We start from the raw sequence: 17,094 nt of genomic DNA on the forward strand, positions 1-17,094 counted from the left end.
ATGACTTTCTGGTCCAGCAGTGCCAACCACTCAGACACAAAAGAGATTTGTTTCTGAGCTGTGGACTTTTTTCTCTTTCTGTGATAGGGCTTGGTGGCATAAGATAAAAAGGGGGACTGGACAGGTGGCTCAGCGGTTAAGAGTACTGGCTGCTCAATCAGAGGACCAAGGTTTAATTCCCAGCCTCCACATGGCAGCTCACAACTGTCTGTAACTCAAGTTCCAGGGGATCTGCCACCATCAAACTGAAACATGCTGGCAAAACACCGATGCACATAAATAAAAATAAATAAATTTTTTAAAGGAAAAGGACATAAGAGACTGGTAAGATCACAGAAAGCCTACTCTGTCTTACAAAGGCCACCCCACTTTTCTTGCTTTGATGGGAGAAGACTGGGTATCATTGCCCCAGTTTCTCCTCCAGTGTTTTCTGATGTCATCCTAGTTCCCTTTGCCAGAATCTGGGGATTTCCCTGCCATGTCCTATATCTGTTCAAGCACTATCATCCTCTACTTAGAAGTGTCGATCTAACCCATTACCTCCTCTCTGTTCTCCATTCATTCATGATAAGTAATGCTACACTGTCATCCCATGTGGCCTTCAGTCCTGCATCCTTCCCTCTCCTGCATCCTTCCCTACTCAGTCCGTTCTCACATTCTAGCCAGCAAACCTTCCAGGTGCAGGCCTTGAATACACCACTTCCTGTTCAAGACAATCATGGCCTCCATTGCCCTTCCATGAACTGAATTGCTCTATGTGTCCTCAAGACCCTCTAGCTTATTACCGGTTGGCTATGATCTGTGTTCTTTGCTGTGCTAAGGTACCTGTCCTCCTATCAGTCACCACCAGATTTGTCTCCTGCCTAGACTCCCTCTACACCCAGCCCCATCCTGGGGCTTATGACTTCTAGGATACATTCCCTGACTGCTCAGATCTGCATCCGGAGCATTTACTTAGAGGAAGTGTAGTGCCCAGTTTTCTGCCAGCTCTGGCATTGGTTCAGTAGTATTTTCAGCACTTGCCTTGCTGTCCATTTCCTAGAATAGACTCAGTTGTGTAATAGAGGCCAGTGCAGCTTGATTTTATTCCCAGCATTTAGCACAGTGCCTGGATGTTATTAGTAGCTATCACTTATTACATGAATCTAAGACACAAATGTGATTCCCAGCACATGGCAGACAGTGAGTGCTGATTGCTTGCCTTGCTAACTCTCTTGAACAACAGTTGCAGCTATGATTGTATAGGGTAGGAACTGATGTCAAAAGTACAAGTAGGTATGATGGACACAGAACCATGAGCACTGCACATGGGAAATTAGAGAGTTACAGCTCTCCTTCTCTCAGAAACTCTAACAATCAGTGAGAAAGGAAGGAGCGGGAAAGGAAGGCCAAGCAGTACGATGTTGACTGGAAAAAAAAACCCATCCATGAGGTGGTGTTTCGAGAGGCAGCAGCATTACTGGTATCTGTTACTGACTGGAGAACACCACGGGTGTGTGTGGATGTCTGGGGAACACTGCAGGTGTGTGTGGATGTCTGGAGAACACTGCATGTGTGTGTGTGTGTGTGTGTGTGTGTGTGTGTGTATGTCTGGGGAACTCTGCAGGTGTTGTGGATGTCTGGGGAACACTGCAGGTGTGTGTGGATGTCTGGAGAACACTGCATGTGTGTGTGTGTGTGTGTGTGTGTGTGTGTGTGTGTGTGTGTGTGTGTATGTCTGGGGAACTCTGCAGGTGTTGTGGATGTCTGGGGAACACTGCAGGTGTGTGTGGCTGTCTGGAGAACACTGCAGGTGTGTGCAAATGGCTGGGGAACATTGCAGTGTGTGTAGATAATTAGAGAACACCTGGATGAGGAAGAGACTCCAACATGAAAATCTAGGTCCAGAGCTGACTTGACCTCTGTGTTAGAGCTAGTTTTGCACCTATGGGAAGAACACATGTTGTGTTATGATATGGAAACAATGAAAACTGGGGTAGCAGAGAGGCATATAGGGGCTTCAGGTCAGAATGGGAGAGCAATGTGGATGCAAATGGGGTTAACTCAGCAGAGAAGCGTACTCTAATACAAAGCTGCTACTGTGTTCTTTTTTTTGAGTTCTCGAATGCAAAGCGACGACTGTGTTCTTTTTTTTTCTTTCAGGTGCTTGGAGGACTTGTCTGGATTTTGGTTGCTTCCTCCAATGTTCCTCTACCTCTGCTCCAAGGATGGGTCATGTTTGTGTCGGTGACAGCTTTCTTCTTTTCGCTTCTCTTCCTGGGCTTGTTCCTCTCTGGTATGGTGACTCAGATTGATGCCAACTGGAACTTCCTGGTAAGAAATTTTTATAATAAGCCTAATGCAAGAAAATGTAAGAAATGTACAAATATCCCACTCTGTTCAGAAGTGCCCACGACTCTACTCTCTCTGTTGCTGCATGGAGAAGACAGATCAGCATGAAGAGGCCACTATGGTGCCCATGTGTGGGTATGGTGGACAAGATCAGCATGAGGAGGCCACTATGGTGCCCATGTGTGGGTATGGTGGACAAGATCAGCATGAGGAGGCCACTATGGTGCCCATGTGTGGGTATGGTGGACAGCAGGACCTTGGTTTGTAAAATTCCCACATTGATAGAACTGAAAAATCACACTGCTATTTTTATGATTTACTTGAAAACTATTTCATATCATACAACAGATGAATTGAATTATAACTGAACATTAGAACAGATGCCTTTGAGATCTCAGTTACATATGCCTTGAAATTTTCCATTAATTTCTTCTTTGTATATTTAAATGGGTTTAGTCATACCTTAATAAGCAGGGCGCTGATTGCATAACATACCCTCTTACCTGGGATACTATAGATTCTATACATCTATAGATTCTCAGGTCATACATATGTTTGTATATATTTAAATATATAATTAAGCATGCAGGTATAATTTACATAGTATCTACATGCATTGTATTACAAGTTTTATATCATCTGTAGGTTACTTAGAATGCACATCGTAAATGCTATGCACACAGCTTTAAAAAAGATTCATTCATTTTATTTTATGTGTGAATGTTTTACTTGTGTGTATCTCTGTGCATTCCTGGTGTTTGTGGAGGCCAGAAGATGATTGAGAACTATATGTAGTTGCTAGGAATGGAACCAATGTCCTCTGCCAGAGTATAAGTGCTATTGATCAGTGAGCCATCTCTCCAGCCCCTGCATGTAGTTTTTATACTGTGTTGTTTGGATAATGAAGACAGGAGAAGAATGTCTGTACATATTTACTATAGACACATATTTTTCTGAATATTTTTCAATGCATAATTGATTAAATTCACACCCAGGAAATTCACAGACACAGAAGTGGCCAGATTGTCCAAGCTTTGCAGAAAACGTGTAGCTCCATATTGTTTTCAAAAGAGAATATTTTATCATTAGTTCTTCTCTAAAATTAATTGCTGAGTCCTGAAAGATAAATTGATAGCACAATGTTCAACTCAATGTTTAAGATAAGCTACCATTCCCTGCAAATGACTGACATTGTATTTCCCCATGTGTTGCGTGGAGATTCTCTTTCATAGCATGGTCCTTCATTCTCTGGGATGCATTTTGAAAGACAGGTGGGGATGATTCCAATCCAATCCACAGTGACAGGGCTTTAGTGATGCACATAGAGAACTCTCTTTAGCTTCTGAATCACACTGGGGTGTTTTGGAACTTAAGTCAGACCATCATTTGATCTTTATATGTTGTTTTTGAGCATAATAGCATTCCCCCAGCTCAGCAGCTTTAGGGGCAAATGCTAAGGAAAAGTGTTTTACTTACAAAACGTACGGAGAACTATAATCCAAATGTTTTTAGCAGAGGCATCCAGCAAATAGGGCTGTCCTCTAAGACAACGCACAGGCTAAGGGTGGCATGGGTTAGGATAAAGCTAAGAAAGCAGTCTAGTGTAGTGGTCACAGCTTTCAACAGGCTTTCACATGAAGCTTAATTTGCCTAGGACAAAATAGTTAACTGCTCTGTATTCCAATTCTCTCCTCTGTAAAATGGAAGTAATAGCAACTGCCTTGCCAGATGCCCTTAAAGAATAATAGAATTAATGCATTCATAATGCTTAGCTTTGTGACTGGGCCATACTCGCCAAATGACAATAATTATAATTCCTTAAAGACAAGAGGCTTGTAATTCAGAACTTTGAGGGTTCTAGTTCTATGCTGTTGCTAAGGTAGTGTTTTCCTACATTTTCCCAAATTTCAATATTTGTTATTTGATCATATGATAAAGTCCACAGTCCCAAATTAGGGTACAGAGAAATAGTTCATCTCCTCTTTGTAAGTGCCTGACTTTCTCATGAGAAGATCTGCAAGTGGATCAGCTGATCTCCAAAGTTACTAAGGGAAAGCAGGTCCTTCAGGCATCCGACTTAAAGATTGCTCCATGTCTTTGTTCCGCTCTGCTCCTGCTGGTACTTCAGGAGCCTTAATAATCATTACCCATCTTGCTGGCTCTTCTCAAATGCTGTATCACACACCACCAGACCATTCCCATGGGAGTCCTGGATCTCCTGATTGCCTAGCAACTGAGTGTTCAATCTGGAAATGTTTCCGGGATCCTGTATTCTCTCTAATTGGTTGATACATGTACCATTTAAATGCTTAAATACTTTATGATGTCATTCCTGGTCTTGTTAGACAGATATCCGTACCGTATTCCTCCCCACTGCTTATATTGAATCTTCTTTTCAGTACTAAAGCATTTTTAGTAGTTTATTGGTCTTCCCAACTTGGCATTTCCCTCCCGTTTGTAGTATTACCTGTAATGATCAAGCAATAAACTATAAATGTTCTCCTTGTTTAAATTTCACCACTATATCAAAGTGACTGTTGGAAATCTGGGCCTGATGGTGCAAATCCATAATCCAGCACTCTGTAGAATGAGGCTGGAAGGTCTTAAGTCCAAGGCCACGTTGGGCTAACACAGTGACACAAAACAAAACAAACAAACAAAAAATTTTTTAAAAAGGAAACCTCTAATACTTTTCCCATAGTTCATCTGGGAAGATTACCCTATGTTCTCGTACATTTGTCAGTTAAGGAAAGGAACTAGGTATGGGCTGAGAAGGTGCTTAGAGCTAAGAGTGCCTCAAATGTGTAGACTTTTAAAATTTGGGGATATTTGCACAACTTTAGTGCTCAGTTTCAATGTTTGGGCCATCTCAGAGGTCGTATTTTCCCACTAACATTATCCACCATGCAATAGCTGTACACAACATGTGACACTATTGTTGCTATGGCAGGGGCTCAGCACATGGCGGGCATTCCAGCTCCTGCCTCCATCGAGTTTACTAAGTGCTGTTTAGGTTTAGATAAAGATTTCAAGGATGCTCACAACCAACCATCAGACGGAGCACAGGCTGATGGAGGAGATAGAGGAAGGACTGAAGGAGCTGAAGGGGCCTTATCTGGCATCATTAGGATGGGAGGCCCTTGGTCCTGTGAAGACTTGATGCCCCAGTGTAGAGGAATGCTAGGGCAGTGAGACAGGAGTGGGTAGGTGGGTGGGGGAGCACCCTCATAGAAGCAGGGTAAGGAGGAGGGATGGGGTACAGGGTTTGCAGAGGAGAAACCTGGAAAGAGGATAACATTTGGAATGTAAATAAATTTTAAAAAGTAAAAAAAAAAAGGAATTGAGTATAATCAAACTATATAAATATATTATATATACATATGAAATTGTCAATAAACAAAATAGTTCAATAAAAATATCTTCAAATCGTTAAAAAAAAAAAAAAAGATTTCCTTTCGATGTTCTATGCAGCTTTACTCACATAGATGCCTGTTCTGATCACAACTCCAGGCCTTACGGGGGTTGTAATGCTTGCTGTGCGCTCCCAGGCCACGAGAGTTTTTGAGTCATGCTCATCACGGCGTCCTCATCAGATTGGTAGAAGTGCTAATTGCTGCATTCTGAAATTATTAGGCATTAACTGATAAAAAATTAATTATTACCCCTGCGAATAATTTAATGCTATTTTATACTCCAATTGAGAGAAATAAGAGTGCATTTTAGAACTAATTTACTCTCTACAAGTATTTATTGTAAACACTAACCGATTTCTTTTCATTTTCCATATTTATAGTGTGTGAATGTGGTGTGCATATATGTGGGTACACATGCATGGACACATATGTTTGGGTATGCAAACATGCATGTGCCTATGTCTGGGAACCCAAGGTTAAGGTCAAGATTCAGCCTCAATCATTCTTCCACGTCCATCTGTGAGGCGGAGCCTCATTCAAACCAGAGCTCAATGATTGAGCTGGTCTTGGTGCCCAGCTTGCTCTGGGGTTCCTGGACCTCTGCTTTCTGGAGACTGGAAGATGAGGGAGCTCCCACACATACTTGGCATTTAAGTAGGAGCTAGGGAAGCCAGAGTCTGACTCTCTTGCTTACCTGGCAAGCCCTCTAACCACCAAGTCATTTCCTGGGCAAAATTTCTATTTTTCATTAATTGGTATTAAATTCACATTCATAATGTAAGATATGTTTAGTATTTTTTCACATGCTTTCTATTCTGGGTATAGCTGGTGCATTTTTTAAAAAAAAAAAGAAACAAAAAACAACAACAAAAAAACTGTTTCTCCATTTGAAGAAAGACAAGATTTTCCTGTTTCTGACTAGTACTGGAGATTGGCCCTCAGGAGGCCTTCTGCATGCTAAGTGGGCTCTCCATCTCTGAGCTCCATCTCCAGACCTTTTTCACTGTTTATATTGAGGCAGGGTCTTACTTTCCCAGGATGCCATTGAACTTGACTACCTCAACCTCCAACTGGTGAGGATCACAGATCTGCCCTGAAAAGAAGCCAGTTTTGACTTTGAAGTAACTGCAGATGGGGGGCTTTTTCCCTGCCCCTGTATAGAAGGATAACACCACTTTGGTTTAACTTTGAAGAAGATATTTCATATTCATATCCCTCCCTTTTTTAGGGGAAATATGCTAAGGAAGAATGCTTTTTAAAAGAGATGTTTAAATCTTATACAATTTAACAAATCCCACTTTATTTTACAGAAGTCTCGTGAGCATACATTTAATCAGATTCCAGCTAAGAACATCACCTAATAATTTAAATGTCCTGAGCTACATTCTATGCCACTTAGACCTGGACACTTATTTTCCTTTGAGAAGGTCTTGCTACACATATATAAACCAGACTGTAGCCCAAACTGGTCATCCACCTTGTTCAAACTCCTATGCTGGGGTTATGATGTATGCTACCAACGGTAAAACTAGGTTTTAGTGGCTGTCTTCTCTTTTCTCTGCTGCTGTGGAACCAGGGTTCCCCATAGGTGTACAGATATATTTCTGTCCTTTCCTTTTCTTTCTTTCTTTCCTTTCTGCCCCTCCCTTCTCCTTCTCCCTCCCCCACCTCTCTCAAACTATTTAGTTAATGTTCATCCCTGAGCAAAAGAGCAGAACACTTCTCTCGAGATTAGAATTTTGGGAATGGTCATGTGGGTTGGAAAAAAATTCCAAGCAGTTTTTAAAGTCGAGTTCGTCTGATAAAAGAGTGGAGAGGCAAGGAAGGCTCTGGGGTATGCGAGAGCTAGCAGGACTGGTTTGGAGAAAGGGCATGCAAACAAGACTCAGAATGGGACTGGGCCTATGCTAATGAAGAACTGTCAAAGATGGTGGTTTAAAACGCAGCCACCAAGCCAGGCATCAGCATCACCCGGACTCCTGTCAAGAAATGCCCAGCCTCAGCCAACCCTCTCTAGACTGCTGAGTCCAAGACTAGGGGATGGTACTCATTTCTCTGTGCTTAAGTACGTTCTCTAGGTGGTTCTGCTTTGTTCCAGGATCTGAGAACCTCTAGTGTAGTCCAAGTGTTCCAAACCATGAGTGAACCTTGCAGAAGACATTTTGCGTGGCTCCCGTGGACAAGCAGAGTGGTCAGGTGTTAGTGTGTAGCTCTTTAGTGGTCAAGGTGCACGGGCCTGGGAGAGGCTTTCAAGATGTTTCTGAAATAGATAGGGCAGCAAAAGAATCATTGTGCGGTTAATAACGTATCTAAACCTACTTACCTACTTACTGGTCAAGAAGTGAAAACATTTAAAAAAAAAAAAAAAAGCTTAAGTAATCTCAAAGCCACTAAGGAACAGGCTCTAAGAAAGATTTAGCAAAGGAGATTTTGCAGAGGGTCCATCCGGCAACTCGTGGAAACAGATACAGAGTTACAGCTAAACATAAGGCAGGAGTTAGTTTATTCTGCATAGAAGGGGAGGAAAGATTGTAGGAGCGGGGTGGGGGGCGGTGATGAGGACACAGAATCTACAAACCTGGACTCATAGGGACTCACTGAGACTGAACCAACCATCAGGGAGCCTGCACGGGTCTAACCTAGGCCCTCTGTAGATATGTTATTGTTGTACAGTGGTTTTGTGTGACTCCTAACAAAGGGAGTGGGTGGGGGCTGCTTTAGGGACTTTAAACTCCTACTGAGTTGTCTCGTCCAGTCTTGATATAAGGGGAGGTGCCTGATCTTTCTTGCCACTTGATATGCCACATCTGATTGATATCCTTGGGAGAACTGCTCTTTTCTGAAGAGAAATAGAGGAGGAATGGGTGGGGAGGAGGGGTGAGAGGGGAGAATGGAGGGGAGGCTGCAGTCAGGATATAATATATGAGAGAATACATTAATTTTTAAAAATCCAAAAAGGAAATGGAAGATTATGTTATTAGTGGTTGGTTTGGGTTTTGGTTTTGATTTTGGGGTGTGTGTGTGTGTGTGTGTGTGTGTGTGTGTGTGTGTGTAAGAGAGAGAGGGAGAGAACAAGAACATTCATGCATGCACATAAGCTCTTGTGCACATGCATTTGTTATCTTTTATGGGGAGAAAAAGAAAGACCTGTATTAGACAATGCCAACGGATGTAAAATAAATCGGAAAACCCTCATTTGCGATGCAGTGTTTGCCAAGTCCATGAGAAGCTCCACAACACCACTTTTTTTTTTTTTTTTTTTTTTTTTTTTTTAGAAAAACCTGTATTGGGCAGTCACTAGGTTCAGCCCAAATGTACTGTGACTCCCTGAAAGCCACTCGAGAAGACTGTGTCTTTGGCTCAGACACTTAAGCACATCCCACATCTATTTGAAACCCAAGAAAGAAGGTCCCATAAGAACCAAAATCCAGTCACAAAAGCTGATGGGATGAAGTCATGCCAAAAATAGGCAGTAAATCTCCTAACTATTGCAAGTCACATCACTAAACTGTACCTTTGCCTTTCTGTGAGAGAGGTGTCAGAGGTGTGTGTTTAGCTATGTATGTGTGTTCATGTGGATGAATATGTCAGTGGAGTCTTGGGTATTGTTCCTTCTTAGGGGCCTTCTATCTTGCTTTTTGAGACAGAATCCTATTGAACTAAAAATTAGATCTAATCCACCTTTGATCATTCAGTTCCCAAGGAACAGACACAAAACCGTTATATTTATAATACGCCTCAATACCACTAGAGCTGAGCTGACATCAACACTCTAAGCTATTTTGTCTACTTCTCTGTCAACCCCGCAATATAGATTGCCATGCTCTGCCTGGGACACTCTTACACCAACTGGCCAGCCTTCATGACCATGTAGCCGTGATTCACCTACCCCTTGGCATCATCTCCTCCCTTCACCTCTCTCTTCTCTCCTTGTGGCCTCTGCTTCAGACCCTCAGCCCTGGGAGCTGAATTCCCACCCACCTCTCTTCTGGCTAGCTAAAAGCTGTAGGCATCTTTATTCAACCATTGGTTTTACATTAAAGAGCAAGGTTACATAGCATCATTTGGTGTACACCTCATCCCTGGAGGCAACCAGACCCTGGAGGCCCGTTTTTAGCATTGCAATATGTAGCAAAAGACTAAACCTCTACAGAATCCCTCTCTGGGATCTGGAAGTCATCTAGACTAGCTGTCCGTCAATCCCCAAGGATCCATTGTCTATTCCCACCTCCTCAGTTCTGAGATTACAGGTGCACTCCACCATTTCAGGCTTTTTAACATGAGTGCCAGGTTAGGATTCAAGTTCTGTGTTTGCATGTCAAGTACTTTACTCTCTGAACTGTTGTCCCACCCCCTAGCTTGGCTTTTTAAGATAAATCTGAACTTGAGAATGAGTGACTAATAGTCAATCTCAATTCACCTTAATTTTTACAGCTATTAATAATTAATAACTCAGTAAGATACATTTAATTCATTAACCCACTGACATTCCAATTTGGATATTGACCTTTGTCCATGAACATTTATTGAGTAGACACATGACTGCATGTATCTGTGCATTGGCTGTGGGTTAGATGTGATGTGGATGTATGTAATGTGGATGACTTCGCAATGACAGGTGTTTCATAGAAAGCATTTTTCCACTATACCTTATGTATCTCGCCCTGGTTAAATTTGATTTAGCATTCTAGGCATAATAGGAATAATTCTATGGACAATGCTGTTTAGTGGACATTTAGTACAACATTCCCTTTTGTAATTTTGTTAGTAGTATTGTTTGAGAAGGGAAAGGTAGGCTTTGAAGAGAGCTCTCAAACATGCAAATGAGCACTGTTACTATGAAATTTTCTCCAAAACTTAGCAATTGAACTCCCATATGATCCATGACTCTCTCTATATGTATATAGAGGTCATGAAGTCAGTCCATCTGTCTGTGCCCACATTTTCTTTGCAGGATTGTTTATAGTAGCCATCATATGTAATCAGCTTAAGTCTCCCCTAATCATTGATAGGTAAATAAAACATACTGTATATACACAAAGCTATTTGGCTGTTTAGAACTGAAGACAATCCTGGTATTTACAATAACGTAGGTGAGCATGGAGGATCTGCAAAATGAATAAGCCAGGCACCAAATATTGTTCATCATAACTTCAATTGGTGAAAGGTGAAAAAAATTGAACTCATTGGAGAAAAAAAGAAGTGGGAAGATAGGGTTGGGAAGGCATTTGCCAAAGCATTGCAGTAACTCAGGAAGAAATAGTACCTTCATAGGCTCTACAGCACAGATTCTAGTTAATAGCAATGTATTCTGGAAAATTGCTGAGTAGATTCTGAGAGTTCTCACCATGTAAAGGGTGAGTATATGAGATGATAATAAGTAGTTCAATTTAGTTGCTTCATAATGCACGCATATGCTAAAACACATGCAATGAGTATATAATTTCTATTGGTCAGTAAAAATTACTAATTAATTTAGTTTTTTTTAATGAAAGAATGAAGAACTTTGGAATCAGATAAGCATGATACTGATCTTACCCCCAAAGTTAATCTTTGTATGAAAAGAAAGAGGAAATTTTGTTTGCAAAAGAGACAGTAAATGATAACTGTAAGGATAAGAATTTACACAGATGAAGACAATGGAATGTGACAGCTATAAATATAAAATATATAAATGGTATATTTCAAGTAAAACAGCATTATGATAAGTTCTGCTTCACATTAATTCTACCAGTGCACAAAATAACAAATAACTTTTCCAGTAGTATTGATTCCCTGTATTTAAAGAAATACATGTTGCATGCCATTGAATTCTATCACTAAGTCTGTATCTTGGAGAATATAGAATAATATATACTTATAATTGCAAGAACAAATACTAAAATAGGTATTAAGTATATGAAATTGATATAATTTTATTTGGACTTTAAAATGGCATTTATCTTAGTTTTAAATTTAAATTAAAGACCTTTTTATCTTATTGAAATTAATATGGATATCTTTGTATATTGATCTAAACTGATATTATATTCTATTTGAAAATTCAATATACAAGAAAAGTTACTATTGTACCAAATTAAATAGATTCACTGATCTTTTTTATTAGTTCTTTGAGAGTTTGAAGTTTCCATACAAATATGTTTTGATCATAATCACCCAAGGCATCCAGCCCTGTATCACCTCTTTTAAAAGTATTCTTCGAGATCAAATTGTGTTCCCAAATGTTTGTGGACATGTGGCCTTCCACTGGAACGTGGTCAACTTATTCCTCCCTCTCCCTGCAGCTGACAATCACTATCCCTCTACAGTTAAGGATGGGCTTATGTAGAGTCTAATGCTTCTAATTTTGCCAAATTATTCAAAATAAACAATGGATATACTTAAGATAATTTGATTAAATGGGCTGAGTTTCCCTGTTTAAGATTGCATTTACAAGAAAGAACAGTAAAGCATCTTCGTGTTGTTACCTATAAATGCCTCTCCTCTGCTCCTTAGGATTTTGTCTACCATTTCATAGTCTTTGTCTTCTACTTCGGAGCGTTTTTACTGGAAGCAGCGGCCACCTCCCTGCATGACCTTCAGTGCAACACAACCATGACTGTGAAGCCACTACTCAACGACAACCAGTATAACATCAACGTGGCCGCCACAGTAAGTGCACCATAGGAAAAGCATCGTCCTTTCATGGTCCAGCATCCAGGAGACTCCTCGGGCATCAGTGGCCTTTTAATAGTAGCCTTTAGAATCAAATGTATAATAGCTATTTATGTATCTATTTTGTTGTCCTGTGAGCAAAGTCCTCTCATCACTCCCATTATGTGTGACTGTACTGCAGACCAACCCTGTTGACATTATCTGGGAAGGCAACAAGTCTATTAGTGCTTGATTTTATAAAAAGAATGCACTCTAGTGTTCTCTCTTTGTAAAGTTCAGACCTGGTGAGGGGACTTTGCTCTTTTTAACCTTGTGCCCATTTTCAACTTGGATTATTGGCTGCATATTCACCGTGGGTCTGCCAAATAGAAGGGTGTTTTCTCAGGGTGGGGCTGACATGAACAAGTATCAGTTCTTAGTGTTGGGGTCAGTGCTGGTGAGCGGGAAGGCAAATTCACCAGTCACTGTGACAGATGGGATACAGGAGAAAGCCTTCTCTGGGGACTTTAAAACATGAATCCTCTCTCATTCATACACTGTAGTGAACCTGTCATTTTGTATTAAATAGTGAAAAGAAATAATAATTTTTTGTTTTCATGGATAATTTTTTTGGGGGGGGAGGTCGGAGGTGGTTTGAGAGATAGGCTTTCTCTGTTTAACAGCCTGGCTCTCCTGAAACTCACTTGGTAAACCAGGTTGGTCTCATGGATAATTTTTAAAACTACTACAAATTGAAACTGCTTTCTGAAATGAAGCATCTTAATTGATGTTAAATAGTTCCTATAGTGCATTACCGGACCTAGTATCTTTTCCTCTTTAGTTTTGGAAGTTTCTAGACTGTTCTTTTCCAGATATGCTTCTTCTGAAAACCTGTGTCTTTGTCCCCCCTGCCAGAGGGGAGCTACCTCGATGCGTAGACCAATGCTTCAAGTCTTTCATGGCGTTCCATTTTTTTCCACTCACTCCAGTCCAGTCAGAACTCCAGGTCTTGAGTTTTCAGCAGCTGAAATTGCTCATGCATTCATGTGTCCCACTGGGCTAAGTGTTTCCCTTTCCTTTTTCACTCAGTAGAGTTGAGGATAGAGGCAATTCCCTCTCACTATTGACAAATTCCCAAAGCAATTATTCTCACTCAGAGGGCATTGTCGATATTAAAAATATATTACCAAAACAAGCAAAATGGGAAGGGTTAATTAAACTGTGACAAAAATTTCTGTGAATGGATCTGTCCTCCCTTCTCAGGCTGCAGTTTCCTGGTTAGGAATCTCTACCCTTGCCAGGTACCAGGCGATGGTGACACATGCCTTTAATCCCAGTACTTGGGAGGCAAAGGCAATCGATCTCTGAGTTTGAAGCCAGCCTGGTCTATTGAATGAGTTCCAGGACAGCCAGAACCACACAGAAAAACCCTGTCTTGAAAAACAAACAAAGGAATCTCTGCCCTATAGAGTCATATTTTATCATTTTGAATTGGCCTGGAATCGTCTCTCCTTTGACTCATAGCCTCTGAATGTCATTTCTGGACAATGGGTACTATTTGTTTATCTGCACCAAGCACAGTGATGTATGCACAGCGGGTGTTAATGACGCCAACCGTGACACCAAGGAAACAGCTCCAAGAGGGCTTGGCCTGGGACAACTGTCTCCCACCTGAGGAGGAACAGAACTCAGAACACATTCCTATGGGTTTTGTCTACTGAGTTCTAAAGATGACAGAAATGATTTGATGTGTCCTTGGGGTCTGATAGTTACTGTCTTCTTAGCTATGAAACTACTGGATGATGAGATAACTCAGAGTGAATTTTTTAATACACTGCCTAGGGTTTCATAAATACTTAACAAGTAAGCTTGACATGTGAGCGAATGGTGAAAGTAAGGCTGCCTGCAGATATGAAAGCTAAGAGCTATAGTGTACAAAGGGAGGGCCAGCTCTGGGAGGTAACGAAGCAAAGTCATCGAAACACAGATCACTCTAAACTCTTGTCCTGTTGAAGTATCTACAGGTCAGTTGTCGAGGATTTGTTCAGTGGTCTCTCAGGATGCAACTTCTAAAAGTCCATGTTGTGAATCTGATGACAGTGTTTCTTTTTCCTTTTCTTAGGTTTTTGCCTTCATGACAACAGCTTGTTATGGTTGCAGTTTGGGTCTGGCTTTGCGAAGATGGCGACCGTAACACTCCTTGGAAACTGACAGTTGTGTGCTGGTTTCATTTGTCTACTTTATATGTCTGATCACTTGGGTACCATTTGTCCCAATATAACATTCCAAACATTGTTAGCTTAGTACAGAGAGGACCTCAGTGCAAGCTGTGGTTTGTTACATGGGTGGGATTTTCATTTTGTTCTGATGTTAGAGAAGTATCCTTTCCTTTTTCATCTCTCGTTTCTTTTTAAATGCATTTCCATTGTATATTCTTAAAATACACAGGCACTGTTCACAAAACAATAGTATTCCTTTTTTTTTTTTTTGGTTGAGTCACCCGAACCTTAATAATAGTAAATAACTAAAACAATACATCTCATGCAGGCTTCTCATCTAATTCTATCTTTAGTATAAAACAGGAAATGATACACATGTTTTTTTTACAAAAAGGCCAGGTAGCACATATGTAGGCTTTAATAGGCCATATAGCCTCTGTGGCAATTGTTCCATCCTATGATAACATAAAAGCAGCTACAGATGATGTGTAAATAAATGTCTGTATCCTAATAAAGCTTATTTCAAAAAGGGAGCAAAACTGGATGTGGTCTACAGACCATAATTTTATCAACTACTGCCATAAAAACCTTAGGTGTTCTGTGTTCTATTGAACTAATCATGAAACCTCATTAGACAAGCCACATAACATATTTTGTTTCATTATGCATCAATCACATTGCCTTTGTTTAATAGTCAAATATTACCCTTGGAAGGTCATATAATTTCTCAAGCTAACCCCAGCAGAGCCTTGGATGAAGAGCAAAATAAGGTAGGAAATAAACTCCAAACTAATGATTTCCTAATAGCTCAGCAAGGCACTCACACGAGAGTACTTAAGACATGATCCCCAGAGGCAATTAATCACTACTGGATCTAGTATCTTGCTACTGATGTCTTTCTTTTGGTTTATTTATGCCATAGACTGTGGTTGTTTGGCCTATGCATGAATATATAAATATTTATGTATGTAAAGCTTTTCCAAATAGCTCTCTGAAGAGTTGAATTTTTAACTTCTTATTGTTTTTGCATTGCTTTCTGAGCTGAATTTGAGTAACAGATTAACTATAACATAAAGCTATAGATTCTTACATGCTTTGATAATAGCCCAGATATCTATGTTGTTTTTACATTGGTGTCAGACAGGCAAAGGACATTTAACACAAGAGCTAAAACAAAAACTGGATCTGGCTGAATAGAACAGAAAACAATCCTAGTCCACCTGTATGTGTCGCAGGCTTGGCAACAGATCATGAGTGACCACAGTTCCCACCGCATTCTCATACAGGCCAATTCCCTATTGTTTTAGTAGGGCTGCCTTTGGAAATGGAGGCTTGGGAATTGCTCTCGAGCTGACCCATCACCTAAGAGTGCCATGTATGGTTGGAGTATTGGACTCCCTGGAACATAGTGAAAAACATGAATGAATAGCATCAATGCCCAGTGTTCAAGTGCTGTTTATCTAATACTCCCCCAGAAGAAGAACCAACGGGGACCTCAGTTTGTAATACAGCTGAAGACGAGATGTATTTCTATATGTAGGTTGAAGAAATCAGTCTTATGGCTTTCCACTCATGTCTTAGCTCTTCTAAAATGCCAGACTTCCCTCCTGTTTTTCCAGCTCCAGACCACACACTGAAAAACCTGTATTATGAATTATATACTATGAAGTCACAAATGTGCCATAAAGATACATTGTACGTGGAATCACTAAAATGTAGTCCACTAGAATTTAGTTGAGATTTTTGTTTTCCCCCAGGTGTACCAAGCCATGCTCAGTGTGGTATTAACTCAAATGAATTCATTCAGATGTATTGGTGGTACTTTTGTAAATGTATGGCTTCTAGGTTAGCAAAAAGAAAACTCAAAGCTGACTAACTGTGAATACTTAGGTCTGTAGATTCATTGCATTCTAGATGTTGTGAGCTGAGCGATGAAGCACTTGAACAAAGACGAAGGTGTTTAAGAATCTCTCTACGTATCTTAGCTGTAAAAATGAAAAAGTGTTGGCTGGTCTTAAAATCTGATAAATTTATTTTATAAGTGTTATGACTCTAATAAAGTATTCATTTGATAACCTTTTGGGTCACTCTTTTTTATTTTATTTTATTTTTTTTAATGCCATTCACTTTAACATTCAGTTAACTATTTAGTAGGAACCAGATTGAAGTTCCAGACCGATGAATGGGCTCTGTTTCTGATAGTTCTGAGTAAAATGGATCTCTCAGAAAATATCAGTAAGCCTTTTCTGGGGTGAGCATGAGAAGGTAAAATGAGAGGGAAATTGAGGTGAAATGTGTACTCTGCTGTATTTTAAAAGCATCTGGCCTGTCTGTATACTGTGTATGTCAGGTGGTGTTTAAAGCATTTTAAAAATTATTGTCTCACCTACAACTCATTAGAACTACTGGAAGGCCTAGATACCATTACCTTATGTTAAAGATTAGGGGCCTAAAACACATTGGAGGACAGCCAGAGTCCTCCACTTACCATGAGAAAG

At 40.3% G+C, this 17,094-nt stretch overlaps 1 protein-coding gene across 1 annotated transcript in view; it reads left to right on the forward strand.

The window, feature by feature from the left end:
• Mal2 (mal, T cell differentiation protein 2) overlaps positions 1-16,675 on the forward strand; it is a 31,481-nt gene extending 14,806 nt beyond the window's left edge. Inside the window, exons 2-4 of the mRNA NM_178920.4 lie at positions 2,143-2,313; positions 12,240-12,395; positions 14,500-16,675. Coding sequence (NP_849251.1) covers positions 2,143-2,313; positions 12,240-12,395; positions 14,500-14,571 — 399 coding nt within the window. The 3' untranslated portion in view covers positions 14,572-16,675. The remainder of the gene's footprint in view (positions 1-2,142; positions 2,314-12,239; positions 12,396-14,499) is intronic.
• The last annotated feature ends 419 nt before the right edge of the window (positions 16,676-17,094 follow it).

Source organism: Mus musculus, chromosome 15, assembly GCF_000001635.26.
Source record: "Mus musculus strain C57BL/6J chromosome 15, GRCm38.p6 C57BL/6J".
NCBI classification, from domain to species: domain Eukaryota; kingdom Metazoa; phylum Chordata; class Mammalia; order Rodentia; family Muridae; genus Mus; species Mus musculus.